This window comes from Gobius niger (genome assembly GCF_951799975.1).
Source record: "Gobius niger genome assembly, chromosome: 9".
In the NCBI taxonomy this organism is placed as follows: domain Eukaryota; kingdom Metazoa; phylum Chordata; class Actinopteri; order Gobiiformes; family Gobiidae; genus Gobius; species Gobius niger.
Window position 1 is genome coordinate 1 of NC_136860.1, and position 22513 is coordinate 22513.

A 22513-nucleotide genomic window follows, 5' to 3' on the forward strand; every position below is an offset into this window, starting at 1 on the left:
GGGAGCAGGATGGTGCAGGGGATGAGAGGGAGCAGGATGGTGCAGGGGATGAGAGGGAGCAGGATGGTGCAGGGGATGAGAGGGAGCAGGATGGTGCAGGGGATGAGAGGGAGCAGGATGGTGCAGGGGATGAGAGGGAGCAGGGTGGTGCAGGAATTGAGCTGGTGTCAATTGGTAATAATGTTGAAGAAGGGCTGGGGATCTTTCTTGGACTTAAATTTGGCCGTAAGGACTCCAAATGGGACCCACCAAAGCGTGATTTTGTAAACTGTAAGAAAGGATAAATATGATGTAATTCTGAGAAAAAGTCAAATTATAACAAACTACCTTTGTTAGACTTGGTGGGGGTCGATGAATGTGTGTCCGGGCTCTGTAGCCAGTGACTGAGGTACCGGAGTGAATGTACTTGGCAGCTGAAACATCCATATGATACAATTAAAACAGAATTAACTATGATATTATTTACAAGCCATGTTTTACTTTACCCGGTTGGTATGAAATCCACAACTGCATGGTGCATTTCCTCCAAATAAAGTAGTTTGTCCTCGTGCCTGCATTGGACATTTTAAAATCTGAAAAACACATATTTGTAAGGAGCATTTTTTTTTCATGAAAGAAAAAGGCAATACATGTGTCCATACTGCATTTTTAATATAATATACCTTTTGATAGAGGTCATGCCACTTCTTTTGTCTTGGAGCTGGTCGGTTTCCTTCTCCAGAGGGCCAAACACCAGTGCTGGCGAATGATTTTAGCCTGGCCATCCACTCCCCATCACCCATGCCTTTATGACTCTTCGGTTTTGAAGACATCTAATGATATTGTGTAAAACACTTATATATACGCTCTAATCAACTCTCTTTAGTATCTCAAAAATATTACCAACAAAAATAATAATAATATTTATTATAATAGACTACTAACACTGTAATGACACTATAGACTGAAAGCTGACAAAAACATGACATGGTGATTCCTTGCACAAGCTTATTGCTTAGAGCTTCACTAAAATGAGTAGGTCTGCGCATGCTAGAGTTGTTATTGATTTAAACTGCAATTTAATTATATTAAATAAAGCGTCGTACTAAAAAGCGTCATGGATGAAGGCACAAGAGACAAATTTTAAATGTGTGCATATTGTCTTCAGTAAAAACTAACGATTTCTTTATGAAGTGATTAGGCTACAAAGGAATGCAAATAGAAAAGTTGACTAAGAAGAGACACAATGACAGCGATGTTGACAGTACAACGGACACGCAGTCATCCAAAATCTACTTGACATATTAAAAGTAGAGCTCTGAAATACACGTTATTTATTTACTTTTACCTCTGCGCGAACGAGTTGCTTTTCCTCGATGCTTTCTCATGCTTTTTCATAACAAGCGGTAAGGTGGCTGGATGCGTTGCCGGCCTTGTCTTCTGATTGGCTATTCACTCCTCTCGCTTTGATTGGCTAGTGACAATGGAGAAGAGTGGACTGAGGACTCTGACTGGCAAGTGACAATGGAGCACAATGGAATGAGAGCTATTTGATTGACTAGTGAAAATGGACCGAAATGAATATCAGATTGGACTTGCTTGACAGATATTGGCTGACCCAAAACAGTCTTGCAGTAGTGCGCTGCTGCTAGCCGGGCAAGCGTCATTAACCCTTTATAGGGTAAGTGACTACTTTTGGTCATCTCTGCACACTTTACATATGGCCTCTGCTGCACATCAGTAATGTAAAGAAGCGCGCGGTCCTCACTCAGCCAATCAGAGCAGATCACCCGACAGCACAGATCCCACCTCCGTGGCATTTGACCAATGAACACAGACCTATCGCGCTCTCAACTTTCTGTTTTCTCTGAAGTCTGACAAAAAACGAAGTCTGGCTAAATGCATGGTACATTTCAATCAAGTAAATACGGTAACTTTGTTTACAGTCATTTTGTTTTACCACTGAAGGGCAAGGAACCAAATATGGCAACTTAGCTCACATTGATTTTCTGCGTGATATTGAAACATTGTGAAAAATGTTACAACAGAGCTAGACTTGTGTTATGTCCCCCAACAACACTCTTGAGTTGAATTATTAATTGAAAAGTATTTCAATGAGTGCCACACTTCATCTAGTACGTCTACGCCTGAGCTCAACTGAAGGGGAAGCGCTCGGATGCATCTACTGTACGCAACTGGGATGCAGAAGGAAAGAGACTCAATGGACTTGTTCATTGAGTCTATGCTAGTGAAATGGTGATTGTGAACATGCCAAGAGTTGTGCATTTCAGAAACCAAAAGTGAAACATTCAGATCGGGATTTGTACCTTTACCCCGCTTGTAGGCCAGACTGCATTCAGGAAGTTAACTTTCATTCTTGCGCCTTGAATTGCTAGGCCATTCTAAGCATAAAGAAGACTCTTTTTTTTCTGCTCTTGAGTTTCTTTTGGTATAGTTCCTCTGATAAGAATTCACGGTTTCTGTAGTGTAGTGGTAATCACATTCACCTAACACGCGAAAGGTCCCCGGTTCGAAACCGGGCAGAAACATGCAGCTTCATCTCCAATGTGCAGCACATGAAGAGACTGTTGCAAATGTGGGTTCTGAACGATTGGCTGTCTGAATCTTCAATATGGAAGCAACAAAGTGTGATTGGACGAAAGGCTTTTGTCTCCTGGAGAGTCAAAGACCCGAAAGACGGACATCGGTAAATTCTTCATCCTATTGTAAACACTGAGGATTTCTCTTTTTTTTTAAACAGCAAATATCCTGGTTATCGATCCTCGTTAGTATAGTGGTCAGTATCTCCGCGTGTCACGCGGTGGCCGGCAGCGTATACCCGTAGAGCCACAACAGCCACGAGTAGGATCGAGTCCCGTCTGGGCCAAAGTTTTACAATGTATTTGAGCTAATACTAAACTTCTATATACATTACTGCTGTTCTAATTACTATGTTATTTTCAATTTGTGAATCTGTCATGTGGTTGTGGGCTAGTTTTGATTGGAGATGCTATAGTTATTATTAGTTTTTATTCTTTCTTAAAAACTGATCATTATAGAGGCTACTGAAGAGACTAATACTGCATGTGCGGCACGGTAGCGCAGCGGTTAGTGCTTGTGCTTCACAGCTAGAAGGTCCGGGTTCGATTCCCACCAAGGACGGGGCCTTTCTGTGTGGAGTTTGCATGTTCTCCCCGTGGCTGCGTAGGCTTCCTCCGGGTACTCCGGTTTCCCCTACCACTAAAAACATGTGCAATAGGCCAGGATGTATGAGAGTGTGTTTGAGAGTGCGAATGGGGGACGACGGATGAAAATTAGCCTAAGGCTACAATCCGGTGTGGCTTGTTCATTAACTTGCACTGTCCCTACCAAATAAACCATAAATAAATAAATGTGGGCTACTGAATAAATATATGCTGACCACAAATGAATGAATAAAATGTATTCACTTACATCTGAGAAGACAAGATGATAACAAGCATGAATGAGATTTTAATAATTGTAATCATATGTGCAAATATCAAAACTATAGACAAATCTACAGTATAACAACAAATGAATGGACAGCTATTCATCAACTAAAATATTTACAAAACATGAAGAAAAGACAAACAATACAAGTACAGTAATATATATATATATATATTTTTGGTTATTTATGTATTTTCTTTGCAAAAAAAAGTATTCACATTAGAAACTACTAGTCCCTCTCAGTCACCCATCTGTCCCTCTCAGCCTCATAAAAGGCAGACCTCTGGAACTCCATCCAAGTGAGTTCTTTGGTCATGCCCTGGTCTCTGTACAGAGAGAGTACCTTGGAGGGACAGTACATGTACTTCCCAGGCACTCCAGGAAAGCCCGTATGAACGTGAGGGCTGTCCCGGCCCTGCTTCAATGGGAAGTGGCAGAACTGCAGAGGCGTCCGGTGGGAGCACTCGCCTCTGCCTTCCTCTTGGCTCTCTCACCTGTCACCCGCTTCCACTCTGCTCCTCCAGCTCCCTCTCAAAGAAAGGAGAGGCAGGAAACTCCTCAAAGGTCATCCTCGGGTTGGTCAGGCCCTCCCTGGAGTACATTTGGTGCACCTTGGTAGAGCAGTAAAAGTACTTCACAGACTCACTCTGATAAAAAAGTGAATTGTGGATCCGTCACCAAGGTAGCGGGACTTTGGCTGCCCACAGGCTAAGCAGTTCCTGGTCCTCTTTTTTGGAGTCTGCTGTTGCGCCTGCTGCGGAGGCTGCTGCTGCTGTTGCTTTAACACATCCTCTACAATGCTTTGCACAGCGGCTCGAGTCAGTGTTTCTTGGCGTGGCTGGACTGATGGAGGGCTGAGGACTGGTGGGGGGAGTGTTGTGACAGGCACACTGATGGTCTGGCTGCCTGTGGTCAGAGTGTGCCAGAGCTGCTGTGTGGAGACCACCTTCTCTGAGCTGGTGTTAAGGGCAGAGTGTGTGTTTTTTAACTTGGCCTGATGTTTCACATATCTTGATATATGCTGCCATGTTGTCGGGTGGAGAAGGCTGTTGGGGTCTGTGCATGCACTCTGCACCATAGATGCATATTCAGCATCTGCCCTCCTCAGCATTCTTTGGTGCCTCTGTGCTTTACCAGCAGATCATCGATGGCGTTCCTCATGGGCTGTGTCCACCGACTGTGGTCTAGCATATGAATCAGACCACCAGCTTTAACAGGCCCAGTTCTTGCAGCTCGAGGAGAAGCAACAATGGGCAGTGGTGCCACAAGTGGAAGATCTGTGACCGCAAGTTAAAGAAATATAATATATTAGTGTTACATAATCAGTAAGAATAATGTAATTTATATTTTAACATTGGCTTTGTCTTATTCAGTTCAAGCAACATCTCCATATGTACTATAATAAACAAATTACCTGTCTCTGTTTTTTGAGGTGACTCAGGATTGACACCGGTGGAAGCCTGTGAGACTGGGGCCAGCTGAGTTGCAAGAAGAGGCACAGGCCTTTGCTGGATCTCCCTTCTTATCTCCTTGAATCATAGCATAAAAACATAGACAGAATTAAGTTACATGTTCCATATTGTTTATCAGTATTTAAATATATATAAGTACCTGGCTGGACGCCCCAAAGTGGCTTCAGGGAGATGGAGCTCAGCCTGGGACAGTGGCTGTGGCACAGCTGTAGCAGGAACCTCCCCACTCTCTCCAACTTCCTCCTTGTCCCAGTTGAAGGCAATGGGGCGACAACCAGGCTCCACATACTGCAGTCCGAATCTCTGCCCTGTGTCCCGCAGAGACATTTTCAGGGCTGGGTACTTCTCTTCTCCAGTGACGCGCAGGGAAGAGGCATTCAGATCTGCAATGAGCAGAGGGTCGAAAACCGCCGGCAGCTCCACACTTGGTTGTTTTAGGTTCACCAGCCTCTGGTAATTCCAGCGCACCACTCCTGTCATGGCCTGTGCCTGGAAGAGCTCATTGGACACCCGAGTACCAGTCACCCACTGCGCTTGGTGACAGTGAAAGCCTTCCTGCTGAGAAGTCCCTCTCACTGGGATCCACACAGGAACAGCAGCACCTTCCCCCTTAACATGGTTGAGCTGCACAGTGCCTCCATACCTGTACAGCACCCCCTCTCCCACCTCTGGGTCACTCAGGCAGCCTCGCAAAATGTGGACCCGCTGAATCCTCCACACCTTCAGCATAGAGGGCTTAAACAGGGGTTCACCATTGCAATCTGTGGAGAGATGAAAATGATGCAGGACATCCTCCACTCTTGGGGCTGTGGCACTTTGGTCCTGCAGTGCTGTCTGATATGCTGCTTGGTCGGATTTGGTGGAGTGATCCCACAGAAAGTGTACGCTTCTTTCAGCTTCCTTAGGTCATCCTGGTCCACGACAACAAAGGCAGCAGAGAGGAACTGGCAGAATGAGCTGTAGAGAGGATGATGCTCTGACACACACTCCCTGGTGAAACGTCGCATGCAGTGAAACAAGTCCAACTTTGCGTTGATGTTTTGGTTGAACTTGAGTCTGGACGCGGAGATGTTGACCATTTCACCAGAAGTGGCCTCTGCTACAACAGCCTCTGTGGTCCTCCAGCTGTCCCACAAAAGGTGCTCCTGCGCTCCTGAATCAGGAACTCTAAATGCCGCACAGCAGTCCCTGTAATGTGAAAAAAAATACTGCAATTATTAACAGAAGATTCATTGTGCATAAAAGTTGATGAACATTTTCATCAATAAATAATAATGAATACAATATACCTGTCCACCCACTGGAAGGCTGCCTTCTCCAGTCCAGCGGCTGTGTAGCGCTGAGCCAGCCCCTCGTACATGGGACCAAGAGAACGCTCACACTCAGACTGCAGCATGACCCAGCTGAGGATGGTCCAGTGCTCACTCATCACAGCGTAAGATGACATTGTGCCAGATGAAAGCACCACCTTCCTTGCTACTTTACGAGTGTGGTCTGACCTCAGCACCTGCCCAAAAGTGCCTTGCAGCAGCAGAGTGAGGAGCTTCTCCTGTCGCTGGTACTCTTGAACAAGGCAGTCCACCAAGTAGTGGGAGGAAATAGACACTCCAGCCCAGCCGTCAGCATCTCCATATCCCCCGAATGGAGTTGGTTCTTCCCTCTGCCTCAGATGGCCAGTGATGGTTTTCTGGCCATATACTCCAGCCTCCGCATCCCAGATGTTTTGCACACTGAGGAGGTAAGCCAGGTGCGCCCGCTCATACTTTAGATGCAGCCCCTCCACCAACTGCTTGGCCATGTCCTCAGGTGACCTCCCACTTCTCCGCAGCTCGTCCATCACCGATTTGCATATGGCCTTCTTGTGGGTGATGAAAGCGGGCACAATTGTGTTAAACCGCTTTGGTAGTTTCTGTAGCCACTGGGGTTTGTCAGCATGCCAGTACTTTTTGCAGACTTTGCACGTGAGTCTGGAGGCAAAAATATAGTACTGACCGCTGACACCCACGATGACTCTTGGTCGACCCACTCCAGAAGAAGCTACCTGTGGATTTGTGCAGCCGTAGAGACAGGGCAAGATGTAATTATTTCGCACCCTCTCCATTATTTTATTTTCAGGCTTCCAAATAAAAAATGGATGAAGCTGGAAATGTTTGGGAGAGGGGAGCTCTGAGATTGTGTCTATGAGCTCAGGCTGAGGGGGATGGTGCCACAAGGAAAAGGGAACTCTGCCGGGGACAGAACCAGGCCACAGTCCTAGTGTCTGGAGCTCCATCCTCATCCAGACCTTCTGCTGGTGGGAGCACCTCCACTGGGCGATGTCATGATCCACTGGAGCAGCGGGATGGTGTGCTGTGTGTGGGTCCTCAGAGGCTGCTAGAGCAAAAAAGATTAGAGATATATATACATATATATGAATATAAATACATAATATTGTGTCTTGAAGTCTTCATGCATGTGCACTTAAATAAAATAATAAAATGATCAAATAAAACATACCGTATACAAACAACATTCCACAGATAAGCAGTAGTTTGTTATACATTGTATCTAAAATGTTCCAGCCACACCGATCTTACCAACTGCCGGAGCAGGTTGCTGCTCCCTAATGCCAAGTTGTGGAGCGATAGCCAACAGCTGAGGAGGAACTGGAAGTGGTGGCTTGAATGTGACTAAAAAACAAAAAGGGCTTAAAGATTCTGTGATATAAAATGACATAACATACACAACAGGAAGAGAATTACTGACCTGTGCTTGTGTCAGCCGTCCTGGGAGGGACTGGAGCAATTGTCATTTCCTGGGATCCTAAGCAAACAAGAGTGATCTTTAAAGATAAATATTTTTAATAATGTTTATTTCATATTTGTACCAAAACGCAACCTGTTCAAACCAGTCAAAGATCAATGTGATAATAAATGAAGACATGCCACAAATGAGACCTACTTCATGTTTCAGATGCACATACAAAGCATGCAAAAACACTTACCATTCTCAGTGACGTTTTATGCCTTTAGGAAAACAAAAGAATAAGAGAACACATGCATCAAAACAAGCCAGAACGTGGCCACACGAACACACAGGCTGGATTCAGAACGTAATCCATTTGAGAGCGACGTGGTGAACCTGTGCGTGAAGACACAGGCGCCTGGCTGCTGACGGAGTCTGATGGTCCTGGAAACAGAGGGACAGACTTTAATAACAACACAGACTGAAGAATTAAAAGGATCTTTCTCAACTTACCTGCATATTTGGATGGAGAGAGCTTCAACATCTCCTGCTCGAGCTCTTCATCCTCCTCCATCACTACACATTGATAGCCAGAGAAGACCATTGGTATAACAAAGTAAATGGTGAATCCAATACAGTGTACCATATTCAGACAGGCCGTGTGAACATACTCAGAGTGTCAGCAACTGGACTTGGGGTTTCTGGTCGTTGTGACTTCTGTGTGTGCTGCTGCTTTAGGAGGTACTGCTGGAGGAGGTACATCTTGCTGTTTTTAACACACCTGGCACTCAAGATGAAAGCAGCGTATCCATCTGCCCTGGTGTCCCAGATCTTCTGCCAGGTGTCCTTAGCTCTGACCCCAAAGCCCACAACATTGTCCCCTTCAGAGCGCACTGGTTCCGCTGGCACCCTGGACTTTAAATATTCCTGGAGATCCTTGATTTCTTTAAAGGTCCCAGCATAATCCAGGAAGGACAGGAGGCTCTCCTTGCTGTGACCCTCAGGAGTAAAAGTCCCTTCACTCTCCTCTTGCTCCACTTTATTCAATAGGTAAATAGTGTACCCGATATCATTTTCAAGGAGCCAACGGTATGTTTGTCCTTTATACTTGCCAAACTGAAGGACATACTCCCCCATGACCTCCTGCTTGTCTGTCCTGTCTCCTCCACGCTGTATAATAGCTGCAAGGGCATTGGCCTTTACAACCTCCTGGCTCTGTGCAGGGAAGGTGGGGGATGGTCTCCTCTTCAGCTCCATGGCCACCTCTGAAGGATCCTGGCGGAGATGTCCAGAAGGGCCCTTCCTGAAGGAGACTGTCATTTTCCCTGGGAAAAAACTAAAGCGCTTCTTCATTTTTGTCTAGATAAAATAACAAAACATTGTGTTAATGTAATAATGTTGTTTCTTACCAGACATAATTGTGATGTAAAAAAACAAAAAAAAAACAACCTATAACACAGTAATGTACTGTGTAATCACCAGTCACACATCATCATCATCATCATCACATCTGAAACCTACAAACATCCTAAAACCAGATGCTAAGTATTAATCTTTTACTAAAGTAAAACTATAGATATGAGTGAAAAGAATGCACTAAAACAAAAGCATCATGGGGTATGCTGTCACTTCTTGTTACCGAGTCACCCCAGCGCCTCTCCGCCTTGGATGGCCATGTCCAATCATTGGCCCTAACCATTAGGTCAGTGGACCCATGCCTGACGTTTTAGGAAGGACAATTTCAGTTTTACAGAGAAATATCATTTTTTACATTTGGGATTATGCAAGTTTGTTATTTTGGTGTGTATAAACAGTCTGAGAAGACCTCAGGGTACGCGATCACAGATCTGCACTAAAGAGAGAGACAATAGGGAAACAATTGAGACAAAAGTGGGGGAAATATCCAAAATGACCTTCTCCTCGAGGCCATAATAGGACCTATTTTCAGATCTGGGCATGTATGGCAAAGTAGCCCACACGACTTGGGCTTGTAGCTCAGCGATAGTGTGCAGGACTTGGGTGCGGGAGGTTTTCAGTTCAAACACAGCTTTGTCACTTTTCACATTTTTTAACACACACACACACACACACACACACACACACACACACCTGTAGACGTCATGGACCATTTTATTGAACGCTCACACCTCAAAAAAAAAAAAAGCATCAAATAAATAACATTGACACTGAGCCATTTAGTACTTTCCCCCAAAAATCGACTCAACTGTCGAGCCAAGTGAGATCCCTGCCCTCCCCACCAAAAGACTTTCTATCCACCCCATAGTCCCACAAAAGCTCTTCTCCAACCACAACATCTCGAAGAGCATGAAAGAGGACCACTGCACGTGTCCCTTCCGGGAGGTTTACGTTGTGAACCTTTGGTGCCACATTGGCATTTTTACGTGAATGGTTGAGGCGCCTTCCGTAGGTGTCCATGGTGGGGTGGCAGCTGCAGGGAAACTGTGTGGCGTCCACACACAGGCTTTTGCCTGCAGAGTCTTTGAAAAACAAAACATATCCAGACTGAAGGAGCTTTTTCCCTTGCGAGGACGGCATATTCAGTCCATGATAATCACAAACGACTTCATTTTTCCGCCGGGGCAACACTGTGATTATGCCTAGGGATTTATAAAACAGAGAAGATTGGATAAACATATTGGCGGTCAAAAAAAAACGCTGTGAAGGAAATACCTTTTCCCTTTTCCTCTTCAAACTGCACCACGGCGAGACCGGTCCAGCTCTGCTCCATCACCCTGCGGACAATCCACTGCATCTCCTCCTCTGTGTCTGTAGGTGGAACCCAGGCCTTCAGCACATCCCCAGTGCTGGGTACATTTGTCACCCACTTCTCAATGTCAATCTTGTGTTGCACAGTGGATGGACGTGGTTCTGTACGGGCTCTGTTCTGTGCTTGATCTTCAGGTAAATAGAAAAGAAGAAATGTTACTATACTTACACTTACACATATTACATATTACATACATTTTGTGGTATATGTCAAATGGCAGTTGGTCTCTAAACTTTGGACCTGTGGCTTTTTTATTTTTTATTTTTTTACACATTTTAAGGTATCACTTTTTATAGAAGAAGATCTTCATTGATATAGTGCCTTTCACAGATATAATCACAAAGCGCTTCACATGAGACAATTGTACATTCGCTCCATACTGGGTGGTGGTAAGCTGCTTGTGGTTTCCCCTGGGTGAGACTTACAGAAGCGCTGTCGCGACTGCACACGTCTGCACCAACAGTCCCTCTGACCACCATATATAAGTAAATATAAATATATATAAAGCACTGAAGACTCAAGCATGGTATTTACCTAAAATGTACTTCTCCCGCACATGTCGCTGCTCAGATCGCCACTTCTTGTAAAAAGGCCTGTAATCGCTAAATCCGGCTTTCTCGCAGGCTGCCTTTGTCGGCGCCTGTGCATCTGGAGTGATTGGAAAGGCACAGAGGAAGTCATTCCAGCGGCTGATGGACCGAGTTTCTGGACTGGTGGTGGCACCCTCTCTGCCTGTGTACCTTGACAAAACACAGAGGGATAATGTTTTTTATTTGTAAAACTGTCAAAAATTAAGTAATAAAGCACAACTAAAATGGATTCATTTCAAAGTTTGACACTAACTTTTCTTCCAAACGGCGCACGTCAACCGCTGCGTTCTTAAGCGCCTGTCTGCCATTGGCCAGGAAAAATGCTATGCTTTCGTCCTTCTGTACAAAGGTCGGCCTCACATTTCGGAAATACGTTTCCAAAGTCTGCCAAATCATCAAAATTACACAGGATGCCTGGACAGACTTTTTTCATCGTCAAGTGTTTCAACCTGCCTTGTCCGTGGATGGGCTCAGCCGGGAACCCCCCGTTGAAAGCAGAACTACTCCGCCATCTGAGTCCGGTACCCGCTGGAGCCAGCTCTGGACCTGTCCGATATTCAGATAGCGCATTAACAATAGTGTTTTCTGCTGTCATGCCCCATAGTACTTCCTGTCAGCCGGGTGGGGTGAATGAAGCTGTTCTACAGTCATCACTGTCTGTCTGCCTGCCTGTGCGCCCGCACGCCCGCCTGTCTGTCTCTGTCTGTCTGAGATAACCCTGTTTTCAGTGATGCCAGTAAAATGCACACAAATGGATACTTACAGTCAAATCAGATACAGCTTTTGAGCTGAATTGGTAGCCTTTCATCAGTAGCACCTGGCAGTAACGTCTGTACTCGGTGCTTTCCCGGTTGGAAAGTGTTTTTTTCTCCTTGACTTTGTCCTCTATGCACCGCATGTCACGCATGGCCGCCTGCAGCACATCCACCTCTTTACAACTGTAAAAGCAGAAAAGACATACGTGTGTTGAAAGATTTTCAAACAGCACCCAAGTGCTCCATTCGCTGCCCTTTCTGGCACTAACGTGACGGGTAGATTGGGATCAGGTCCCGCTTGATGAATCTCATCTATGACCAACTCCGGTCCACATGCCCCAGCCATAAAGTGCCTGAAAACAAACAGAAATGTCATGAAAAATGTGGCCGTCGCTATAACTTCGTGAATTCAGCCATAATCGATGATGAACACATGCTGAGATCCAGCCCTATTTTTTCCTTTCTCTCAAGCAGAAGGGATATTTAAATTAAAACAATAAAAATGTTGACCCGACCTATTCTTAAACTACAGTCAACGTCTACCGCTTACCATGTTCACTCACATGGTGCTACAGAGGCAAAGAGTAACACCGAAGAGTGTAGATGGACATTGTGCCTGTGGACTCAACTCCAGATATGAAACTATGCTTATGCATGCCCCTAAAGCCTTATAGTTTGTATGTGTGTGTGTGTATGTTTAGTGTGTATGTTTTTGGTTGATGTGGGAAACCTGAGCAGCCAGAGGAAACCAATGCACACCAGGGGGCACAGAGAGGCACTCGTACCCTTCTTTAAGACGATAGATGTCGGCCAAAGGGTTATACAAGGGTATCCCATCTTGTCCCACAAAAAAAGCTTGCGGATTTTCCCCAATCGTTTGCAGGAATCTGGGTCTGGCCCACGTGTAATAAGTGTCCAGCATCTGAAATGGGCACAAAAAACACACACACACTTTGTTTTGGAGGAAATATTTGTTCACTCAATAGCCTTGCACTGCAATTGTTGAGTCTGCTGTCCACAATATCCAGTAGTACAGTCAATGATAAGTGCTTCTTTGTCCCAGCTGGCAGAAGGAAAAACAAAAAAAACTTGCCCTTTTTGTGGATGCTGTTACATGGTATGTCAATCCCCCAGTTCTCAGGGCCACTCCACTCTGCCCATCATCCACCCGGTTCGTCCAGTCCTCAACCTGAAAATTAATGGACAGCATTAATTGTTTGGCAATTAACAACAAACAATGGCACTTTCATGAAGCTAAAGAATCGGGGGTCCACACTACACGACAGAGACTCGTAAGAGCGAACACACTGCACAGCTGTGATGTCCTCTCTAACGCTTCAATTCTCCTCCGGCTTTAAAAAAAGTGACCCCAAATCAGCAAAGATAGGCCCGTGTTTGTGAGTGTGGGAAAAAACGATTTCTTTGCATGTGTTGTGACATATTCTTTGTGTAATGGCAGTGTACACCACGCATACGGACACTGTATGGCTGCTAAAATGAAAGGTTCCCAGACACGTGTTCCACTTCTATAAACTTATTCATTCGGCCCAAAAACCCAATACCCACATCCACATGTGATATAGGCCCAGGTGCCATATAGAGGCAGGGGGTAAAATAACAGTGACAAATCATAATTGGCTGCTACACTTTGCAATCCTTGGACTTTCACTTGTCACTTTTCTTAACACTCTTCTTAACCGATTCAAAATGTTCAAAACAAACAAAACAAAAAGTTATACATAATACATACACACATAAAAAGACACACTACACTGTAACAACTTACAGTGAGTTGTGAAACAGCTGCACAGCTGTTGTCCTATTCTTGCAGCAGTAGGGACACGCAGTACCGTCTGAACGTAGTCATCTCTTTGGTGGTCACCGTCTCACCTCCAGCCATACTGTTGGCAATCTGGAGCATCTTCTCTTGTCCTCCAAATACAATCTCCTGGTTCTCTGCCCCGGAGCCATCATCCCACGCAGTGGTTTCACGGTCCATGTTCTCTGCCCTGGAGTCGCACCGAATTGCAGACAGTTGTTTTTCAGAGTTAATCTCAAGTGCAACACCCGAGTTTAGCCCTAACCCCCAATACTGCAAAGTCTCATTTATAACCCTAAACCACAAGTGAAATGATTTCGAGCTATGGACTAGTTATCAACAACAACGAAAAAAGAAAATACGATAAACAATGACTTATATAAAACAGAATTGGCTTTAATCATTTTACCACTCACATGGCTTCTGTTGAGGTTGCTCTGTTGACGGCCGGCCGACTCGATTACACATATAGAAACACCCCCCGCCCCTTGCTAATGACACCAGCTAACGCTCACTTAGCCACTCCTCCTGGAGGCAAATCTTGGCCAAAAAATAAAATAAAAAAATAATAATATCTTGACCTGAGATCCTGAGGAGAGAACTGTGGTGTAGTACGTTTTACGGCCCACTAGGTGTCACTGTGTGACCGCAATGAATGCTGTCCAAGCGCCGGTGTCCAATCAGTTTAGTAGAATGATTTGATTTGAACAGAGGCAATGCAAAACATACATTTAGCTCAAAAAGGAGAGAGGCATTGTACCGGGTTTTGGCAGCTGTGCTAATTTCCACTTGCAGTCCATGGGCAGCCTGATGTTAACAGACAACGTTTATGATATATGCATGTATAAATACAGGGAACTCTCAAAAGGACATTACAGATGCAGACACTGAACTCATTTTTTAAAAGAATTAATTGCCTTTTCACATTTATCGTAAGGTAGAAGATTAGTTTGTTATGACAATATCAATCAATCAATTCAAAATGTAAAGAACCAAAACTACTTTATTGAAAAAACACACCAAAAACACACGCTATAACAACAATAAATAATGCTCCAAGAATATAAAAAAGACACTCCACTAATTCACTGGGCCCCTATCCTCTTTCCCTCTTTTCTCCCCTCCCTCCGTCAGGTCCATCTCCGCCCTTAGCTGCTGGGCCCTCTTCTTTTTTAGCATAGTTTTAATCTTTTCGCCGAGGTATTCCTGCATGGTTTTGTGAGGTGATGGGCTATATCCTTTTTGCCATATGCTGTCCTCAATGCCCCGGCGAGTGATTTTCAGACTTTTCAAAGCACTGTCTTTTGTACCTGCGAAATCAAACAACAAACATTTCCGGTCAGATTGTGGCTTGGAATGTCACTAGTTATGTCAATGTGTCACTTAACTGTTTATTCCCATCCGCTCACACTGGTACAGGAAGTAGGCTAGTTGCTGACGGCTCAGTCTTTCATTGGGGCTCATATGATGAGGCAGAAAAGGCTGTAGGGCCGCCAAGACCTCCGGTTCTGGTTCCTTGTTTGGTTCTGGCTCTGTTGGCGGCACTGGCTCCTCCACTTCCTGCCTCGTCAGCTCGGCCTCTGCGTCTGTGGCTTCTGCCGGGGTGGGTGCCTCACTCACACCAGTCAGTGTGGCCGCTGAGAGGGCATCATCAAGGTCTGCCCCAAGCTCCACACCCCGCGATGGAGAGGAGTGACTGGAAGGTGAAAATGTGATGTTGCCACGCTCTAGTTTGGCCAGACGCCCAGAGACGATTTCTTCCAGTGATCTCAGTTGGGTCTCTATGGCATCCAAGCGGCGGTCATTTCTCTCCATCGCGCTTGAAAACTCCGAGGACAACCTTTGGGAACAGTCCCTGTAAAATTCGGCCATGAAGCCTTGTTGTGCACTCCTCCACGCCTGGAGGCCATTGTGCACTTCAGTTTGGAGCGTGGACATGGTGGTTTTCATGTCTCCAATCGCCTCCTTAATTTTACCCACAGCTATCTCTTCAAAAAGCTCCAGCTCATCCCCTGGATTCAGGCTGACATGCTCGTCTCCATCGCACTCCATGTCTGTAAGGGGGGGGGGAAAGTATGAAAGTATGAACTTCAAAATATAGTTTCTGAGTAAAAAGTGAAAGTTTTGCGTTGCTTTTTTGAAGAATTGAATGTAATGGATCCTTTGAAGTAAACCAGGACTAAACTGTGGGCTAGACTAGGTCTAAAGAGTTAAAGTAGCATCTCGTGATAAAAAAGTGATCATCAAATATGCTGATGATACCACCATCACTGGGCTGATCTCATCTCAATCTCATAATTGTGGGGGAGGCGGGGGAATGTTGGTTAACCTGATTTTGAACATGGCCGATAAAATTAATCTGAATCGTTTGGTTGTAGGAGATCATTTTTTCTTTTCTTTTTTTTTTTTTTTTTTAAATAAAATACCTGTTACTTTTAACCCAATTACAAAAGTAATGTAGCACAGGCTAATGAAAAGTACGCGTCATAAAACTGACTCACGTAAAGTAAAAAATACCTATAATTTGGATTTCTTATTATGGTTTTATTCTGCTGCTTTATGGTGACTAAGTGATATCAGCATTCTCTCCTGTAGCACTATCTATTATTCTGCATTCACAACATTCTTTGAAGTAAAAGAGACGGTGAAAGTGTGGTTGAAGGCCCTTTTGGGGTTAACCCTAAAGCGTTAAGGGTTGGGACAGATTAATTAAGTTGGACCGCTTAATTAAGTCGGTGCTTTAACCACCTTATTGGAAATTGAACCACACTGCTGCCAATGCTGTTACCCTGTATTTATTTGGGAAGAAATTAACTAAACTGGGTCAGCAAGTCAAAGAAAGGAACCAGAAAAAAACTTTTTTTGTCATCCACTGCGCTGAACTCAGACTAGGGAGCAATCGACATACGCGCGCACATGCTGTGACAATGAGAACATTACACGTGCGTTGGACTTCATATGCGATAGGCTACATACCTTTAACTGGAGTGGTGCCGATTAAAAGAACAACGACCTGACTCTTGCGCTTACGATAATAGAAATAACTTGTAATAACCATCTACAATCCCACCGAGCAGATGGGCCCCCTTTGAGCAGACGCTCACAGAGCCTCTAGTGGTTCGGGGGGGGAACTGTTGTTGTTTTTTATGTATTCATTTATTTATTTTCCGCTGACTCCATTGCTGAATGATATTTCCCTATGGATATCAATAATCCATATTACCACTTAGACTTTATTTTGCTGCTTTTTTGGAATGACAATTTCAGTTTTACATTATATCAGTTTTGCATTTAGAATGACGTTGCTTTCTTATTTTCTGATTTTCAAACTAATTGGAGTCTAGCTCAGTTAGTGATGAGTAACTCAGGTATGGCCAGTGCATAACTCAAACCCTTAACCCCTAAACCCTAAGGAACTCCCCCTAGTGGATGGGGTTAGGAAACGTTGCCACATATGCAAATGAGAGTCTTGGCTTTCCAGAGTCATCTGCACTTTCTTCTCTATACCTACAGCCCCCATGGCCCCGGCAGCCCTGTAACCCAAACCCTGAGGAGCTCCCCCTAGTGGACCCCATTGGTAAGTGCTTGTCACATCTTGTTACTGAGTTCTGGCCATGCCTGCATTTACATTACACATCATTTGAACAAATCTGGTCGACTCATATCGCCCTAATTCATGACTTGAAAATGACTTTCAATAGAATTCATTTCTCCATTATACCCAGTTGAGCTGTTGACTAGAGGGCCATATACAACCATCGGGCCTGACCTTAAGGTCAGTGGACCCATGCCTGAACCTAAGTTATAGGAAGGACCATTTCAGTTTTACAGAAAAATATCATTTTTTGCATTTGGGATTATGTTAGTTTGTTATCGTGCCTTTTTTGGAATGACAATTTCAGTTTTACATTATATCAGTTTTGCATTTAGAATGACGTTGCTTTCTTATTTTCTGATTTTCAAACTAATTGGAGTCTAGCTCAGTTAGTGATGAGTAACTCAGGTATGGCCAGTGCATAACTCAAACCCTTAACCCCTAAACCCTAAGGAACTCCCCCTAGTGGATGGGGTTAGGAAACGTTGCCACATATGCAAATGAGAGTCTTGGCTTTCCAGAGTCATCTGCACTTTCTTCTCTATACCTAACCCTAACCCTAACCCTAACCCTAACCCTAACCTAAAACCGGTCTCATACCAGAGATGGGTCCCTTTTCAAACACCTAACCCTAACCCTAACCCTAAGGACACAGGGTTCTTGCCTAACCTTAAAACACAGGGTGTATGCATATCTTGTAGGTGTTTACATCCAACCTAGACATCCAGAACATAGGACATGGGAATCACCCATCTGACAATGACTTTGTTCAAATTATATTTCTTTTCCTTCATGTCATTATATCTGTTTAACATTGATTGAAATAACTCTTCTATGTATGCCGGTATGGTGAAATTATTTTATTGCATTCCATGTAGGACATAATCAGTTCACTTTGCTTAAATATTTAATAAAATCACATAAAAAAATAAAAAAATAATTAACTACAAAAAAATAATAAAACAATAAATTTACAAAAAATACATGTTCATAAATAATCCGTGTACCTTTCGATCATTAGTTATTCAGTTTCAAAATAAAATCAGAAAAACTAATTATGTGGTTGTTTTATTGTATTTCCATTTTCTAAATTAAATTGGAAAGGCAAAAAATTCTAAATAAAATATTGACCCATTTCTTTGCTCTGCAGTGGAAACAAACACTGCTAAAACAACTTCCGTTATTTGGTTCACTACTGCTTCGGTTTGATTTGCTACTGGAAATGATGAGTAACTTTCTCTCTGCCTCTCTCTCCCTCGCGCAGGAGGGAAACAAAAACAAACTTCAGCAAAAGAGGTCGAGCTTCAACGCGATCTCCTCTGTAACCGTTGTTTATTATGTCATTAGGACTTTTATTTCTCAAACTCGTTGCTGCTCACTTTGAGCTCCTCGTGGAGCAGCAGCAGCAGCCGAGGTGACCGGGGCGGAGGAGGAGGCAGTGGGCGATGATGTCGCTTCGGAGGCGGCCGAGAGCGGAGCTGAGTGAACAGGTGGAAGATGTGAGTGTCGGGGCTCCTGTACCCGCCTCACTCACGGACTCCACACGCCTTTTTCTCTCCCATGGCCCGGGAGAGCTGGTGCCGGGAGCGTTCGGGAGCTCTCTCTCTGTTTCCCCAGAGCCGCGCTCTAAAACCCTTTCCCGTCTTGCATTCCCAAACTGTCCCTCTGCCACTCCTCTCTCCGTCCCCCCACTTCAGCAGTGACTTTTGTTTTGCAAAGTAATCATACACAACTAAAGTGACGAAGAGGAATAAAAAATATATATAATAACGCGCATACCCGTCGCTTAGGGCGGGCCATAGGGGGCCGTGCCCGTCCCCCAAGATGCTTGTGCCCCCCAGACACAGATGTGGTGTAGTCTACGTGATACGCAGGTATACGCCGTATAACCACGAGAAGCCACTACAAACTGGGCAAAGATAGGCTACGTATCACTGTTACTTTTGCGCTTTCTGCCTGATTAGACCAGCCCAAACTCCACAACAAGTAACTATTTCCTCCCCTGACACCGAGAGAGGGCAGTTCACCCCTCTCTCTCTTTCTCTGGCACGGTTCCCTCTAAGCTGCGCTCGTGCGCAATTGCGCACGGCTCCCGTATTGTCTGGGCACAAAATAAAACATAGCTGATATGATAGAGGAGTATTAACGATCATCCTCCGCTCTGAGAGTCCACGATGTCGCCTCTTTATGCTCATTTCCCCGTCCCGGCTCGTGAGAGTAAAGGCAGTGACAGGTGCTCGTGTGTGTTTTACTACAAAGCGCTGAAGTCGAAAAGAGCCCGCGTTCCAAGTGTGCGTTTTACACTCAGACACTGGAGCTTTAGTGAAGGCTGAGAGAGACTGAAAAGTGGACGCGGCCACAGCACTGACCGAGACAGATTCATGGTCCAAAAACGGTGGCGAGGGGGGTGGGGGGAGTGTGGGGGTGCATGCGCTCGTTCTACAGCCCCAGAGTCCGGTCGTTTTCCACGCTCAGAAACGTGTTTTTGTTGCATCGGCGCAATATTCTGCACAGACGCAAGGCCCAGCTCATTCAGCTGCTTTTGAAAAGGACCTCACTCTCATGAATTCAAATTTGAGTAGAAGGACGCACAGTGTCTGCCCAGTTGTTTTCCAAGCAGAATCTCCTCACGGATATTTCTGAGCAACCATTCCCTCCGTGGTAATGTAAAACATCTCTGATCTCTGCATGTGTTGCCCAATTTTTAAAAAGCATAAAACTTTCCAAACAAGTGTAGGAGCGGCTCTGAGCTGAGGTCTCTCCTCACTTCCGGTGTCGCAAACAATAATAAAACGAAATAATAGTAACGTCATAATTTTGGGGGGAATTTAAAACAACTAGAACCAAAACAAGCACATTGACATTGACGTATACAAGATTTCTTTTTCTAATTCAAGTTTAGAAAGGGAAAAAAAACAAAAAACAAATGGAAATGTTGTTTTTCTGATTTTATTTTGAAACGGAATAACTAATGATCGAAAGGTACACGGATTATAAATAATCCGTGTACCTTTCGATCATTAGTTATTCCGTTTCAAAATAAAATCAGAAAAACTAATTATGTGGTTGTTTTATTGTATTTCCATTTTCTAAATCAAATTGGAAAGGCAAAAAATTCTAAATAAAATATTGACCCATTTCTTTGCTCTGCAGTGGAAACAAACACTGCTAAAACAACTTCCGTTATTTTGTTCACTACTGCTTCGGTTTGATTTGCTACTGGAAATGATGAGTAACTTTTTCTCTGCCTCTCTCTCCCTCGCGCAGGAGGGAAACAAAAACAAACTTAAGCAAAAGAGGTCGAGCTTCAACGCGATCTCCTCTGTAACCGTTGTTTATTATGTCATTAGGACTTTTATTTCTCAAACTCGTTGCTGCTCACTTTGAGCTCCTCGTGGAGCAGCAGCAGCAGCCGAGGTGACCGGGGCGGAGGAGGCAGTGCGCGGTGATGTCGCTTCGGAGGCGGCCAAGAGCGGAGCTGAGCGAACAGGTGGAAGATGTGAGTGTCGGGGCTCCTGTAGCCGCCTCGTCACTCACGGACTCCACGCGCCTTTTTCTCTCCCGTGGCCCGGGAGAGCTGGTGCCGGGAGCGTTCGGGAGCTCTCTCTCTGTTTCCCCAGAGCCGCGCTCTAAAACCCTTTCCCGTCGTGCATTCCCAAACTGTCCCTCTGCCTCTCCTCTCTCCGTCCCCCCCACTTCAGCAGTGACTTTTGTTTTGCAAAGTAGTCATGCACAACTAAAGTGACAAAGAGGAATAAAAAAATATATAATAACGCGCATACCCGTCGCTATGGGCGGGCCATAGGGGGCCGTGCCCGTCCCCCAAGATGCTTGAGCCCCCCATGTGGTGTCGTCTACGTGATACGCAGGTATACGCCGTATTACCACGAGAAGCCACTACAAATTGGGCAAAGATCGGCTACGTATCACTGTTACTTTTGCGCTTTCTGCCTGATTAGACCAGCCCAAACTCCACAACAAGTAACTATTTCCTCTCCTGACACCGAGAGAGGGGAGCGGCGGCATTTCATCCCTCTCTCTCTTTCTCTGGCACGGTTCCCTCTAAGCTGCGCTCGTGCGCAATTGCGCACGGCTCCCGTATTGTCTGGGCACAAAATAAAACATAGCTGATATGACAGAGGAGCATTAACGATCATCCTCCGCTCTGAGAGTCCACGATGTCGGCCTCTTTATGCTCATTTCCAGTCCCGGCTCGTGAGAGGCTTTAGGCAAAGGCAGTGACAGGTGCTCGTGTGTGTTTTACCACAAAGCGCTGAAAAGAGCCCGCGTTCCAAGTGTGCGTTTTACACTCAGACGCTGGAGCTTTAGTGAAGGCTGAGAGAGACTGAAAAGTGGACGCGGCCACAGCACTGACCGAGCCATATTCAGGGTCCAAAAACGGTGGGGTGGAGGTGTGGGGGGGAGTGTGGGGGGGAGTGTGGGGGTACAGGCGCTCGTTCTACAGCCTCAGAGTCCGGTCGTTTTCCACACTCAGAAACGTGTTTTCGTTGCATCGGCGCAGTATCTGCACAGACGCAAGGCCCAGCTCATTCAGCTGCTTTTGAAAAGGACCTCACTCTCATGAATTCAAGTCTGAGTAGAAGGATGTGTTGATGAGGAGGCTCAGCTCAGAGAAACGCCACCTGCATCATACTGATTTCCGCCACGAGGACTCATGTTACAGCTGTAGTTGGTCTGGTCATATTTGCTGTTGATTATGTTTAATGTAATGATCAGTGTGCGCCAGGGCTCCGTGAATACCATGTGAAAAATATGTATTTAATAGTAAATGTGCCCCCCGTGGATTTCATATGCCCCCCTTAAGACTGACGTCTGGCGACGGGACTGATAACGCATGTGTCCTCTCCTCCCGGCGCCTGCAGCTGCATTTCCCCGTGTTCGCGCTGCTTTCTGCCGGCTTCAGTGTCGCTGCCACAGGGCCAGGACCGCACGACTCGCAAACAACATGTTTGAAAACCTTGTGACCGTGCGATTTTCACTCGTACGTTCGTCGTGAGCAGCTCTTCGTGGCTCGTAGCCCCCTGTCCACTGCATGACAGAGACGCACAGTGTCTGCCCAGCTTTTTAAAGTTGTTTTCCAAGCAGAATCTCCTCACGGATATTTCTGAGCAACCCTTCCCTCCGTGGTGATATAAATCATCTCTGATCTCTGCATGTGTTGCCAAATTTTTAAAAAGTATCTGCATAAAACTTTCCAAACAAGTGTAGGAGCGGCTCTGAGCTGAGGTCTCTCCTCACTTCCGGTGTCGCAAACAATAATAAAACGAAATAATAGTAACGTCATAATTTTGGAGGGGAA

General features: G+C 45.1%; 2 protein-coding genes across 3 annotated transcripts; both read right to left on the reverse strand.

Annotated features, from left to right (window-relative positions):
- Positions 1 to 5061: 5061 nt before the first annotated feature.
- Positions 5062 to 7686, reverse strand: LOC306968372 (uncharacterized protein; the record flags this gene model as incomplete). Its single annotated transcript, XM_079563716.1, has 5 exons — positions 7668 to 7686; positions 7499 to 7591; positions 6212 to 7295; positions 5675 to 6110; positions 5062 to 5642 (listed from the first exon to the last, which is right to left on the reverse strand). Coding segments are annotated over exons 3-5 (2006 nt in total), but the record flags the coding sequence as incomplete, so codon positions are not given.
- Positions 7687 to 7690: 4 nt separating this feature from the next.
- LOC306967980 (uncharacterized protein) lies at positions 7691 to 9136 on the reverse strand. 2 transcript variants are annotated; one of them, XR_013793227.1, is made up of 4 exons: positions 8318 to 9136; positions 8160 to 8222; positions 7906 to 8090; positions 7691 to 7724 (listed from the first exon to the last, which is right to left on the reverse strand). XR_013793227.1 is itself a non-coding variant. In XM_079563200.1 (3 exons), exons 1-3 carry the CDS (start codon positions 8997 to 8999, stop codon positions 7963 to 7965), a joined length of 873 nt encoding a protein of 290 aa, XP_079419326.1. In that variant the 5' UTR covers positions 9000 to 9136; the 3' UTR covers positions 7903 to 7962. The 2 variants fall into 2 exon arrangements, 1 of the variants encoding a protein (XP_079419326.1); XM_079563200.1 differs by lacking the exon at positions 7691 to 7724 and having other exon boundaries at positions 7903 to 8090.
- Positions 9137 to 22513: the final 13377 nt, after the last annotated feature.